General features: G+C 41.0%; 1 protein-coding gene across 1 annotated transcript in view; it reads right to left on the bottom strand.

Moving 5' to 3' along the window:
- Nucleotides 1-14,509, bottom strand: part of IGF2BP3 (insulin like growth factor 2 mRNA binding protein 3) — a 179,633-nt gene that overhangs the window by 61,805 nt on the left and 103,319 nt on the right. Inside the window, exons 5-6 of the mRNA XM_075922211.2 lie at nucleotides 3,559-3,610; nucleotides 3,404-3,467 (exon numbers count right to left, since the gene is read on the bottom strand). Coding sequence (XP_075778326.1) covers nucleotides 3,404-3,467; nucleotides 3,559-3,610 — 116 coding nt within the window. The remainder of the gene's footprint in view (nucleotides 1-3,403; nucleotides 3,468-3,558; nucleotides 3,611-14,509) is intronic.

Raw genomic sequence — 14,509 nt, 5'->3', positions numbered from 1 at the left:
CTGCTCAGACACCAACTTGTTTGTGGTGGCCAGGGCCACCACGAACAGCAGCTGCTTGAGACCCTCTCGGCCTGTTTCTCCCGTTTCTCTTCCCTTCCCATCTCCCCAATGCCTCTGGCAGAGGTGAGGGGGGGAGGCAGCATCGCAGACACAGTGCTGGGGGGAAATTGGCTTTTAAGGTGGCTCCCCCTCCCAGCACCGGCTCCTGTTCCCCCACCTTCCTGCCTCTCACAGAGGCAGCAGGGGGAGGGGGAGAGGACGCGAGTAGCTGATACTCCATTCAACTACCCGATAAGCTTATGCTTACTCACTAAGGGTATGTCTACAAAGCAAAGTTATTTCGAATAACTGCCATTATTCTGAAATAACTATCCTAGCATCTACACAGCCATTTCGTTATTTTGAAATTAAATCAAAATAGCAGAGGGCTTATTTCGAAATTGGTAAACCTCATTCCACGAGGAACACCACCAATTTCGAAATAAGTGCTGTGTAGATACTTATTTCAAAATAGGGGGCCTCCAACCTTCCCAGGGTGCCCTGATGGCCAATCTGGCCTCAGTCAAGAACACTCCTCTCCCTCCCCCCTCCCTGGAGCCCTTAAAGGGGTTGACTCTGGTCACAGTGCCTGTGCCAGCTCCAAGCCTGCCAGCCCAGTTCCCCCCAGCACCATCTCGGCGGTGCCATTTCCCCACTGCCTCCCCCCGTATGCTTCTGTCTCTATAAGAGGCAGCAGCATGGGGGAAAAGGGAGGCTGCTCCAGCAGAAGTCCCTCTCCACGGCCAGCCAGGAAGCCTTCCCCCCAGCTCCTACTCCATTTTAAATTACAGAACTGCAGTAGGGTTTGATGTCAGACCCAGCATGAGCAGCGACTGAGCCAGGCTGCCTGCCTGGTCCTACAACATTTTAAATGGAGAGTCCGTGCTCACACCAGGTCCAGGACCAAACCTGCTGCGACTCTGCAATTTAAAACATAGTAGGAGTCAGGGAGCAGGCTGTCCAGCTCCTACAGCTTTTTAAATTGTAGAGCTGCAGTGGGATTTGGTCCCAGCGCAAGCCGGGACTTAGCTGGCTGCCTGTCGACTAGTCAATACAAATTTTACCCACTACTCAATTCGTAAAATAACTTCATGTTAATGTCCCTAAATTTAAGTCCTAATTACACTTTCTATCAGGAAGCTACTCTCCTTTTGTCATTTGAGAGTCCATATCTTATCATCCACAAAATATATTCTCTTTAGGTTTCTGTCAAATACAAGTATGAAAAGCTATCCTAAAATAAATTCCACACAATTTTTCAATATTCAACAGGTGGATCTCCAACACTAACTTGAGCCCCTTCTCCAAAGTTTACTTTTAGCTCTAGTCCATGTGCTTCAAAATGAGCTGTTTTTAATATTTGTTGTCGTCTTCTCCCAATGCATAACAAAGTTCGTTCCCAATGATTTAGTGACTTGGCTAGCTCATCATTATGTCTACTTGTGATTAACTTTACAAATTGTATTTTAATACAGAATATATACAGGAGCATTGTAGCAGCAAGACAGTTGCCTTGCCAGTTGTTTCATCTAATTCCAAGAATAGCAACAAATAAGAAACATTCAGGAAGTCACGTCACCATTTCCAGATCCAAAGCATGGATTACCCAATTCCATAGGTTATTTTGACACATTTTTTCTAATATTCTCATACCCATGCTCTGCATGTGACAAAGTTTAAATTTGATTCCAATATCCCTTATTCTTTTGATGCTTGACATTCATGAAGAGCACCACAAAATCATTACGATAGAATTTCGTGGCAAGATAGACTCCTAAAATGTGAAAGTTTTGAATGGAGAACTAAATTAAACAGCGAATTCAAGTAGAAACTCAATTTCTGCATCTTTGATGCACTTCCTCTTAAAGGGAAACTGCTTATGTCACATGTTCCACATGTGAAATAAGTTTAGATAGCATAAAAAAAACCAGGAACATTTTTAAAAATCTGTGGCACAAAATGGAATTTCCAAATTATGGGTTGGTAAAAACATTGTATAATGTTAAGTACTGCAAGAAGTACGAGTGCATCTCAATTGCTGCTTTTAGTTAGCCACAAGGTGGCAGGAATTTCCAAGTAAGAAGAGCCCAAAATTTCTGTATGTTTTTTGTACTGTCGTGGTTAAGAGAGGAAAGTAAAAGAACATGCCTATGCCCCAGATACGAAAATGGAATATCTAAGATGTCTCAGGAAAGACACTCCCCAATCCATCTTGGAAAGGCAAAATTATACATACATTCTTATGACTAATTTAATACAAAAATAACAGACAATTTTCTTCCATGCAGTAAGTGAAATTATAAAAAATAATTTAAGATTAAAATATGACAGTTGTGGTTCCAAAGACTCCAAAAATTGTAGCTATAAATAAGCAAATAAATCAACAGGCAATAGATGCTAAATGTAAAAAGCCAAATAGTTCATATAATCAGGATAAGGCAAATGGATCATTTCAAGTGTGTGTTTGTTTAAAAGCATCAGCAGCTTTCCAACTCAAAAAACATTCAAGCTTATGGTGAGATTTTAACCAAAATTTGCAAAAATCAGGAGAGGGCATATCCTCAGAAGATAATGATAATGCAAGGGCAAAACCAAAGCCTCTAGCTTTTACTAAGGGTATGTCTACGCTAGCTTGTTAATCCGAGCTAGGTAGGCAAATGAGGCGACCGGAATTGCCAATGAAGCCCAGGCTTTATTTGTATGTTCCTGTCCGGTCGCCATTTTGAAATTTCACTAGCCTGAACTCACTGCCGCGACTACACGTGGCAGTGACATGTTAATTCGAACTAAGTCTTTAGATCAAATTAACTGTTACTCCTCATTCCAATAGGAGTAACAGTTAATTCGAACTAAGGACATGTGCGGCAGTGAGTTCGGGCTAGTGAAATTTCAAAATGGCGACCGGACGGGAACATGCAAATAAAGCCCGGGACATTTAAATCCCAGGCTTCATTTGCAACTCTGGTTGCCTCATTTGCCTACCTCGCTTGAATTAATGAGCTAGCGTAGACATACCCTAAGAGTTTTTAAATAATGTTTTTACAAGCCTGATCCAAAGCCCACAAACGCTGACTGAAAATTACGGTATTTATTCAAGTCAGTGGGATTTTGATCAGCTTCGAAGAGGAAGAGTTGCGGCCAATAATTTTATCCAGTTCTGAATTCACATGCCTTCTGGATTTCAAATATTGAACAAGCAGGAGAGTAAGTTAGTTTATACCTCAATTCACTGTCAGTTGAAGAGGAGAAACTTTAGTAAGGTGTGATTGAACAGAAGAAAAATATACATACTACTTTACAGCAAGATATGCTGAACTCAGATTTATGAGTTAAGCTATAAAAAAGTGAACAAAAATATACTTACTGTCTAGCCTGGTCCTTATTGGCATATGTTACATTTACTACTGCAGTCTCTGTGTCAGTGTTCACTAGAGGGAAAAATGCAACAGAAGAAAAAAAATAAGTTCACTTCCCACTCACTTCCCTCTATAAATCTGAAAGCAATTTGAGTTTGTGTACCTTGCTCACAGTTCTCCACTGTTCCATATTGAGCTAACAAGCTATCCAGCACCTATCAAAGGGAAAAGAAATTGCAAATTTGAGTTTCAACATTTTTTGGCAAAAAAAGGCACCACCTGTCATTACAGTATACACTGAAACTTGTAAACAGCAGAACACATAATATACAAAGAACTTTCTACTTTGAGCTTGTGTATCGAAGATATTCAGAGACGGGTACATGCTGTTTGTTCCTTTATTCTAACCAGCGCAACTACAAGACCTGCATTTAAAATGTCATATATTTGGGGGGTTTCCACCCCCCCCACCCCCCCGAGTTCTCTTCTACATAAGGAGAATTACAAAAATAATTAGCTATTCTGCAATCGATATTCTGGTCAAGTTCCCCATGTAGACAAGCCCTGGGTGATCCAAAAGCAGCAGTTACTTGACAACCATACAGAAATCACAGCCTTGTTTTTTGGAAGATGGGCAGGGGGAGAAACAGGTATGAAGAAAGATTAAGGGAAAGAACCTCAATTCAATCCTCTCCTTGTCTAATAACTAAAGTTTCATTTGAAGCAATCATCTTCTCTGTAACCATAGTGGGAAAAACACTGCCAATTTTTGAAAAGGGTGAGAAACATAACATTCTACAAAGCCAGTTTTCAAATACATTTGGGAAAGTTAGACATCTCCATCAATACTACCTTTTCCTCTATATCGAAATCACTTGATCTTTTCCTAAAGCCAAGTTGTTTTAAATTTAATTTTCTTATTATTAAGAATGTGCTGAACAGAAAAAGATGGTATAGCAGCAATTGGTACAGAGAGCCATCACACTATTATGGTTCATCACATTTTAACATTTTATCTCAAGTCATAAATCCTGTTCGCCTACGTCTAGATTGGCATTATTTTCCGGAAATGCTTTTAACGTAAAAGTTTTCCGTTGAAAGCATTTTTGAACAGAGCATCCGCAAAAGCACTTTTTGAGGAAAAGCATCCGTGCCAATCTAGACGCGCTTTTCCGCAAAAAAGCCCCGATCGCCATTTTCGCGATCGGGGCTTTTTTGCGGAAAACAAATCTGAGCTGTCTACACTGGCTCTTTTGCGCAAAAGCTTTGTGCAAAAGGGACTTTTGCCTGAATGGGAGCAGAATAGCATTTCTGCAAGAAGCACTGATTTCTTACAGTAGGAAGTCAGTGCTTTTGCAGAAATTCAAGCGGCCAGTGAAGACAGCTTGCAAGTTTTTCCAGAAAAGCGGCTGATTTTCCAGAAAAAACTGGCCAGTCTAGGCACAGCCTTCAAGTATTAAAACAATGCCTAAGCAGTGTGCAATTCACACTGGGCAACAAACACTAAATCTCCAACCTACAAGATGTCACGTACACACCATTTTCTCTCCAAATATTCATGTAATGTTCAATATGTAACATTAAATTGATGAGGGAAGGGAAACCATTTGGCATCAAGAAAAAATCCACATGCATCAGAACAGCATAGCTCACAATTCCCATAAATCTCTAACAACCATAACTAAAACAAATTTGCAAAATTAAACTAAAACATTTAAATATGCAAAATTAAATAAAAAAAGACTTCAAAACTATGGTGTCAATGAGAAATTAGATGTACCAAAAAAAACCCATGTACTGATGTCCTGCAGACATTTAACACAATGTAAAACAACTCTGACTTGAACTGCAGTTTATTCCTTCCTCTACCGTTTATTAAACTAGAGAATGTATGCAAACACTTGAAATGCAACTTTTCTAGTCAGACACATCAGTAGCAGTACATTGTTCACCAAATTTAGCTGTGAAGCACTACTTTGAATAGCAGTATTTTCCCATCTATTTCATTTAAGAACTATTGAAGAGTTTCCTGACAGCATTTTCTCTTACATAATAGTTAACCGTTTCAACTCTTCCTTCATACAACTAGAATTTACTTTAGTCTGTGTATTTTATTTAAGCTAACTCCTTTTGGGACAATCCTGTATAAAAACAGACTTCTCTGAAATTCATCTCAGGTTCCAAAATTTAAAACTGATTGTATTTGTAAGTTCAAGTGTGAAACCAACTACATGTTGGACCTCCCTGGTTTGGCACCCTGGAACCTGACTAGTCCCGGATGAGGGATTTTTCCGGACGGGGGGAGGAGGGTCATTTCAGCCTCCTCTCCCCCCCCCATGGGCTTCCTGGTTCCCCCCACAGCCCAGTTGAGCTGCCCACCAACTCCTGGCTCCTTCCCAGCCCAGCTGAGCCATGTGCGGGCTTCTGGCAACTCCTCCCTCCGTCCCCTGCCCCTGCAGCCCAGATGAGCCAGGTGCAGGCTCCCTGCCCGTCCCGCTCCCCCTCCCCGCCCGACCACTGATGTTGCCGGACCAGAGAAACCCAGATTTTAGAGGTGCAACCTGTATTAGTAACACTGACGTTGAGACATCAAGAGGATTAAAAAAAAAGGATCAGATATTTATATGGAAAATAGTAACTCTAGCTAGTGTAAATATGAAAGTGTCATGGGATTTTCTGACTTCATACTTCTGACAAACAAACTACTGCCAGGGGTTAGAGAAAGAATCTCTTCCCTAGATAATTTATGCACTAACTTTGCCACAATAGATATAAATGGACTATTGAGTGCACCTATTAGTATCAGTGTCTCATTGTACTAGATGCTGCACAAAATGCAAAACAAAGCAGGTCTCTGGTTCAAAAAGCTTCTAACTGTTTTACTTGTGATAGGATAGCAGATTAGAAAGTCCATTGTCTGATAAGGCTATTTTATTTTTATGTTATGTTAACAGCACTGTAATATCCCTGACTGATAGAACTATCAAATAATGTAACTATTCAGTTCTCACAGTTTAAATTTAAAAAGTTCCAGTTAAACTCTCTAATCATTAGCCAACTCCAGTTTACACTAGTTCAAAACAGCAACATCTTACACTTGATTTTTTTGTTTTTGTTTTTATTTTAACCATCTGTTATAAGAACATGACTGAAATTCCTAGTGCTTTACAAAATACTGGAGATGCTTTATTTTGCAAACTAGTTATATATGTGTGCGTTAAATTTATGTCTTGTCCTAAAGATTTTTAAATATACACCAGAATTCAGAATGCCACTAGCTTCTGGAGAGAGGGGCAGCTGTGAAGGAGATGGGGAAATGATGTTTCAGAGTTACAGTTCATGCATTTCACTGCAACAGCACATAACTGACACTGCTAATCTATAAAGAACTGCATTCTTCAGGGAAAACCCCAAAACTCCTTTCATTTTTTCAAAATGTTGCCTACACAACACTAATAAGACAAAACAAAACAAAAAACCCACACAGTGGGAACTTCTTATTCATTCTAAGTAGTCACATCTGGGAAACACCACACTTTTGTGATTAATAAAGACAGCCATTCTGCACATTCAGCATTGCACCGTCTTCACCCTAGTTCCCCTTTACCACCACTAATTCTATTCCAATTTTCCCTGTTTCCTTCTATGCTGCCACAAGCAGGGACAAAGTCAGTCATGGTTTCAACACACTTGTAACCTGAGTTCCCTTTTTCTCCAAAGAACTGCTTTATCAAACAGATCCGAAAAGTTCTGTCCCAGGACTGGAAGCAGATCTTACATCCTTTAAGAAAAACAGAGGCAAATGTGATAGGTCAAAGACACATGCAATCATGGCACTGTCTTCATTATACAGGCCATCCTTGCTGTAAGTCCAAGCTATGTTCCAAAAAGACTTGGAGTTGTACTGAAACAACTTAAAGTGGAGAATTTTTTTCCTGCAGCTGACTTCCATTTGCACTTTTTTTTTTTTTGGCATGCGCACACGACTTAATAGCAAGGAATGGGAGGACTTAACACAACAGCTCCTACAAACATCAATGACTTTAGTGCAGAAGGGATGTATCCTTGGGACGACTTACAGCAGGAGACACCCTGTAAATCTTTATTTTCTTAGCCCTTTCAGTCTCAAGCAGCAAGGCATTAAGGATGATTAACAATGAAAGATTACACCTAATCAAACTGTGTTTAACTGTACTAGAAAAAATTAGCAGCAGTTGCTGGAGTGTCTGCTGAAAGAGGGAAGTAGCCCCTTTACCACAACTCTTTCCAAAATAATACTCCACTCTTTTACTTCTCACTCATCTTTGTGTGCTGTTTTCCTTCCAGAAGTTTTTATATCAACATTCATTTTTACTCCCATCCTGTCTCTTCCAGATTTACTTCCTCCTCTGTTTTGCCTCATCCCTCAAACCCCCGCTTCCCCTCCCCCCAGGCCACTTAATTTTCATCCCTAAAATCCAAAGCCTCTAGTTCGGCTGTAAAACAAACATGTTTTGTTTAAGCTGCTCTTCTGCAACACTCTCTCCATGTACAGCCCTGTTGGGCAATCAGAACAAAATTCAAAGCCAAGTTGGTGGTGCAGCCGCAATTCTGATGAGCAGCTGAAAAGAAAAGTTCATTTGTATAAATATTTAATCTAAGCTAGAAGAAAAAGTCATTCCTTTTCCTGAAGCCCTAGTTCCAGCATTTGTCTAAACCTGGTCTCCCTCTCTTGTTATAGCACAGATGTGTGTCTCACAGAAAGCTGCAGCCTTATACTGTGGACTTTCATTCATCAGACTCTAAAAGCCAATTCTGACTTCATTATACTATTACTGTACACAAACCGAGTCCCAATCCTAACTGCTTTGCAGGCTGCCTAGCAAGAAAATTTCACTTGAGTAGCAGTGTAAGTGAGTTTACAAATACTCCATTTCCCATGCAGGTTCTGCGTATTTAGTCATTCAAGGGACTCTACTAACTAAATTGTTCAGCTGAACATACACTGCACTTTCTGAGCAGCATAAGTATTTCACGCAACTTTTATTGTTCTAGTTCTAGGTCTAGGTCTTTTATTATAGCATGTACGGCAAAGCAAATAAGCTTCAAGATCTCAGGACTACAAGCAAAAAAGGATGAAAGGGCACACCGTATTTCTTCCACTGATCATTTGGATTCTACCAACATTATGTGTGATTTTTTTTTGCCTCACATAGAGCAACCAAGATTAAATAGTGCAGATGTCACATTAATTTGTTAAACAACATGTTTATGACACAATCAAGATGGCAAACAATAGGATCAGGACAATTCAAAGGGATGAGGGTCATACGGTATTGGCCATTCAGATTTGGTGTTTGGGCCTTTGGGTTTTTTTGGCTGCAGGCATAATAAGGGAGAAAATGAAATTGTGTGTGTCTTTAAACGAGTTGAGAATGAAAGCTGGTGGGGAGAGAAAGAGAACGTGGTCAGCAGTTGGGATGTGAACGACTAGTCAACTATCCCGTAAGCAAATGCTTTATCGGATAGTTTACTGTCCAGTTGACTAGTCGCTCCCTGCCCCATATAGTGGCAAATAATATCCTGAGCCTAGGAGGCTTTTTGCCAGCACAGCAATAGGCAAAACTTAAGTGCATACAAACCTTAACAACAGATAGTAGCCATAATATAAAAATTCAACATCTTTTAAAAGGGAGATTGTTACAAGAGGTAGTGCCTAGAATACCAAAATTCGAGGGCTTCAAGTTGCTGGGTTTTCTGTTTGCTTTTTAAGAAAGGCATTCACACCTTAGACAGCGTGGAGAAATAAACTGGGAAGTTAAAATCCAATAATCAGCACAGAAGCTGCCTAATATCGCTGCTTACATACCACAGTCTGGGACAGGGGTTTGGTGAAAACCAAAGGAACAGTTAGTTAGAAGCAAGACAAAAAGGTAAGCTTAGATTTTGTTTAAAAGCGGTGATCCAATCCTCACAATGCTGATACAATTTGAGATTTTGGCATCTTGGATTGCAATTAAAAGAAATTGATTATCTAAGAAATGGATATTTAAAAGGAAGTGAACATATTGACAGCTCCCCTTTACCTTTTATCTAAAGTAAAAGAGATCCAATATAAAACAAAGCCAGGCAAATACATATTTATCCAATGCAGGATCTGTCCAACTAAATGCCTTATGATGTGTTACATTTTAGTTATTTCCCCCACCTCTTTTCCCCTTCAGCTATCAATGTCTATGATTCAGTGCACTAACAGACTGCCATCTGGAATTAAGAACTCACCATAAAAAAAATGCAGCACAGAGAGGAGGACCCTATTTTTAAAGATGAAGCCATTTTCCCAAACCTCTCTCCCCCAGTTTTGGAAAGTGTGTCCAGGTAAATGAGATATGACCTCACTGCTGGACTGTTGTGGAAAGCATTAATACAACTGTGAATTCACATCTACACATTTGAGCTCATGAGGAAGAACAGAAACCAATCGCCAACTCTCTTTTCTGCTCCCACCACCTCATTCCTGTAGTATCAATATTTGATGTCAGTAACAGTATTAGGATCCAATGCTAAATGTGCTGCTCATACTTCCCAATTTATGCTGCCCTAGTGAGAGAATGTACAAAGTGTGGGGGAGGTGACAAATTCTGTGGGAGTTTAGGAGAGTGATGAAATGCATATTTTCTGCACTATTGACATAGCTGTATTTAAACTGCCAATAAAGCACCGAACTGTGCTATGTAACTGAATCACATTTTAACACCTTCCTAGAAAGGCATTCAACATCTGTGATTGTAAGAGACGGGATAAAGGTTTAGACAGAATGTTGCTTTGATCTAGTTTGGCAAATTTCATGCCTCTTTTCAATATGATATACAGCGGGTCAGAAAGTGTTCATTTTGCTTCTCTAACTTTTTCCATTAACGTTTTTGAAAGTTTTCGACAAACAAAATCAAAACCAAATTTGAATTTCTTTGGGCATTTTAAAGCTACTTTTCATCAACCTGAAATTTTGACCTGCTCTTGTTTTATAGTATTGGAGCATATTTCAGATCTAAAACATTACTTCCATTTGAATACTCTGTCTCCCTAAAAACATCTACCATAGCATCACTGTATCTTTCCACTGTGTTTCAATTTCCAATTTGGTTTAATGCAAGGGAAGAAATCTCTCCTGTTTGTATAGGATTGATCTTTTGCATTGGTATATTTACATGTCAGTTTAAATACTTCATAGAAATCTTGTTTAAGGCCTCCTGAGTCAACAGCAGCTAATTGAATAAGTGTGCCATGGCTGCAAAAATAGCCACTTTTGCTCCTGTACAATTTTCTATGGGTGCAAAAAAGAATTTTTTAGTCATGTTATCACTTTAAATTATTTAAACTAACAAACTTATTATCAGTTTGACAGCATAACTTGTTAGTTTAAAAAACTTCAAAGCAATGGTAGAAGAAAAGTAAAGTTGAAACCTTGAGACTACAGCAACTACAGGAAATTAATTGCTACAGCAAAACTGGCTTTTGAATCATCTTTTGGAACAAGCACTGAGAATGAGTTTATAGAGTGGCAAGCACAACAAAAGTCAATGAGACCACATATAGGAAAAATGTTTCTGTGAGTACTGCTGTATATTTGTATTGTGGAAACAAGGATCACTTCTGTGATGGATACTGAGTAAATCTACCCCAGGAGTTTTGACTTTTTCCAGCATGCATCATTTCCTGTAGTACTCATTTACACCTATGTGAAAAGAGAACACTAATTACAGGGGGGAACAAGTTTAGATCACAATTTCTACTGATAAAATAAGTACTAGAACTCAGACTATATCAAAGACATTTTTTCAACTGTGTACTGTACATGTTCAAATGGATAGGCTTTTAAAGAGAACAAGTATTTAACAACCACTTCATGAGTAACAAAGAAGAATTCTCAGCTCTCTTTACAAGCAAAACATTAAAAAAACCCTACCATTCAAAATTCAAGGGTCATGCATAAAGTATATTAAAAAGCTCAGTTATTTCAAAATCTTCTGTAAAATACATTTCCTCCATTCATAAGCTGCCCTCCCAACAGAAAACATTGCTAAGGTCTAGTGTCTCTAGATGGATGTTTAGGGAACATTTGGCTTCCAGATAGCTTATCTCCAAAATGAAGAGGACACTGAAGCCTTCCTGATGTACAGCTCAGACAGTCAAGTATCAGAGGGGTAGCCGTGTTAGTCTGAATCTGCGAAAGCAGCGAGGAGTCCTGTGGCACCTTGTAGACTAACTGAAGTGTTGGAGCATAAGCTTTCGTGGGCAAAGACCCGCTTCGCATCTGACGAAGTGGGTCTTTGCCCATGAAAGCTTGTGCTCCAACACTTCAGTTAGTCTGTAAGGTGCCACAGGACTCCTTGCTGCTAGCTCAGAGAGGTGCAGTGTGACTGGGCATAAGATACATTGGGAAATAAGCATTAGCGAGAGAGTGACTTATAAATTATCCCAGGTAGGAAGAACTCATTCAGAATTATCAATCCATCAGAGCTCCGCACAACTTGCGTGTTTAGCACTGAGCAAATGCGCAAAGCTTTGGTACGTACAAACCTGACTGTCAAAGTACAGGCTCATCAGTCAGTAGCCAAGCTCCTCACAATCATTTAATGAACTTTATCCTCGTAACACCTTTGTGAGGTAGGAAAATATGCTCATTTTAGAGATGGGCAGTGGAGATAACCAGATTGAAGTGTCATGCCCGAAGTCACACAAGCAGGCTCTGGGTCACCCCCATGGCAACTCACTCTAGGTCTCTCAAGGCCTTCAAGCAGGTCCTCAGGAGAAGGCCCAGTCCAGCACTCTGTGGGTGACCACCTATCCCTAATCGGGCAGAGCAGAGCAAAAATGTACATTTCAAGGTCCAGTCCCAGGCTAAATGACTCCAGCGCAGAATTTATCCTCGATTTCCTACAGCACCACTCCATGCCTGCCCAAGGCTCACAGGCAACACCAGCCTCTTCTGTGGAGGGGGAGAAGCGAGGGGAGCTGAGACGGGCTTTAGAGTACCTCACCGTGGGCCCCTATACTAGCCAGGTCAGAAGCTAGAAAACAGGCAGTACTAAGAGCCACTCAGGGAACCCAGGCCACTGTGAGGTGCTCTGGAATCCCAGACCCTCCACCTATCCCAGGCAGCACTCCCCTGGGGGGCAGAGACCCAGGTCCAGAGCTGTAACTGTGAACTCCCCTCCTGCTGTCCAGTGCAGGTAGAGGATCCAGGGCTCCCCACAGCAGCCTGGGCTACCAGGACAGCTCTGGTCAAGGGATGGATCCTGAAGCAAAGAAGAGGAGCAAGGGGCAGGACTCCTGCATGTGTCCCATTTCCACACTTTGAAACGATGGTTACTCTACACCTATTCACTAGCCCATGCTTCCTTCTTGACTTCTCCCCAGGAAACAAAGAGCCTTAAAAAGGAACTGGGGGTGAGCTGCCCAATCAGCAATCACTCAGTCTCTGTGGTCTCAGGAATGTAGCTCAAGGATATGAGTAGAGCAACACAGCAGAAACAGAGGTAAGTGAGAGTAGAGCACACTTCAGCTTCCTGTAAGTTCTTAAAGCATGGCGCCTCTGGGGCATGGGCAAAGGGTGCCTCAGATTCATGCACACTGGGGGCTTTCCCTATGGGGGAAGAAGCAGCAGCAGCTGTGGCAGGTTAGAGCCTCTACGACAGCAGCGGACATTGTTGGGAAGCTGGGTCTGAAACAGTCTGCAAAGAAGAGAGAGGTGGTTTCTCTCCCCACCCCTCACCAGAGCTGTAACACCCATGAAACCATTGCAGTATTATTCTAGCTCTGACTAGGCAGCCCACTGCCCATCTGGTCACCATGGAATTTGGGCTCTTTGCTCATGGTCCTTTAGTGGCTGCTGGAGTTTGGTAACAAACTCCCACCCTCCCCCCTATGCTGGGTCACTGGTAAGTATTTTTAAAATAATAAACACAAGGGTTTAACTTCAGTTTGTGTTTCAATTTTACTAGGACTTAGAGGAAAATACAATATCTAGCAAAATTACTTATTCATAGATTCCAAGGCCAGAAGGGACCATAGTGATCATCTCGTCTGACCTCCTGTGTATCACAGACCATAGAGCTCGCCCCCAAAGGATTCCTAAAGAATATCTTATAGAAAAACAGCCCATCTTGATTTTAAAAGTCACCAGTGATGAAGAATCCACCACAAACACTGGTAAGTTGCTCCAATGGCTAATTTACCCTCACTGTCTATAAATTCATGCCTTATTTTGAATCTGAATTTGTCTAGCTTCAAATTCCAGCCACTGGATCACATAAGATTGAAGAGCCCATTATCAAATTTTTGCTCCCATGTAGTTACTTATATACACTAATCAAGTCACCCCTTAACTCTGTTACACTAAATAAATGAACCGCTTAAGTCTATCATTTTAACACGTTTTCTCATCCTTTAAATATCCTCAAGTCCTTCTCTGAATCCTCTCCAATTTAACATCCTTCTTCAACTATACATATCAGAAGAAGATACGGAGGTAAAATAACTGCTCTACTGGTAGTTAAGATTTCCCTGTTCATTCATCCAAGGGATGAACATTAGGGATGTTAGATAGCGTGTAATTGAATATTCGTATAACTGGATCAAATATGATCAGTAACACAACTACTCGATAGTCTCCAGGGGCGAAGCCAGCAACCAGTGCGCTCCCAAGCCCCACTCCTGGGGACCCCCTGTTACCCCACACTGCTGCCTCTGATTCACTACTACTTGCAGGAGCCGAGATGAATGTCCCCCAGGATCTGACACCATGAAACCCTTCCCACGACCCAACATCCTGCCCAGAGCCCCCCCTCACACCCAAACTCCTTCATGGAACCCATGTCCTATACCTCCTCCCACATTCCAGCCCTGCACTCCCTCCCTCCTAGTTAACCAGACATTTTCCACTTACTGGCACACTCTGTTCCTCCAACATGCTGAATAAAAAAGCTTTTACTGTGTAAAAATCCTCCTTGTCCTTAATTTTGCTGGCCATAGCTTTTTTCCTTTTTTTTCTACAATTCCTAGCTTCTGATATATATTCACTACCAACTTCCGTGTGTGAGAGAGTGAGTGAGACCTTCACATCCTCATCCCCT

Source organism: Pelodiscus sinensis, chromosome 2 (genome assembly GCF_052426305.1).
Source record: "Pelodiscus sinensis isolate ZL-2025 chromosome 2, ASM5242630v1, whole genome shotgun sequence".
In the NCBI taxonomy this organism is placed as follows: Eukaryota; Metazoa; Chordata; order Testudines; family Trionychidae; genus Pelodiscus; species Pelodiscus sinensis.
Note: the sequence above shows the minus strand (reverse complement) of the source record. Positions and strands in the feature narration are given on the sequence as shown.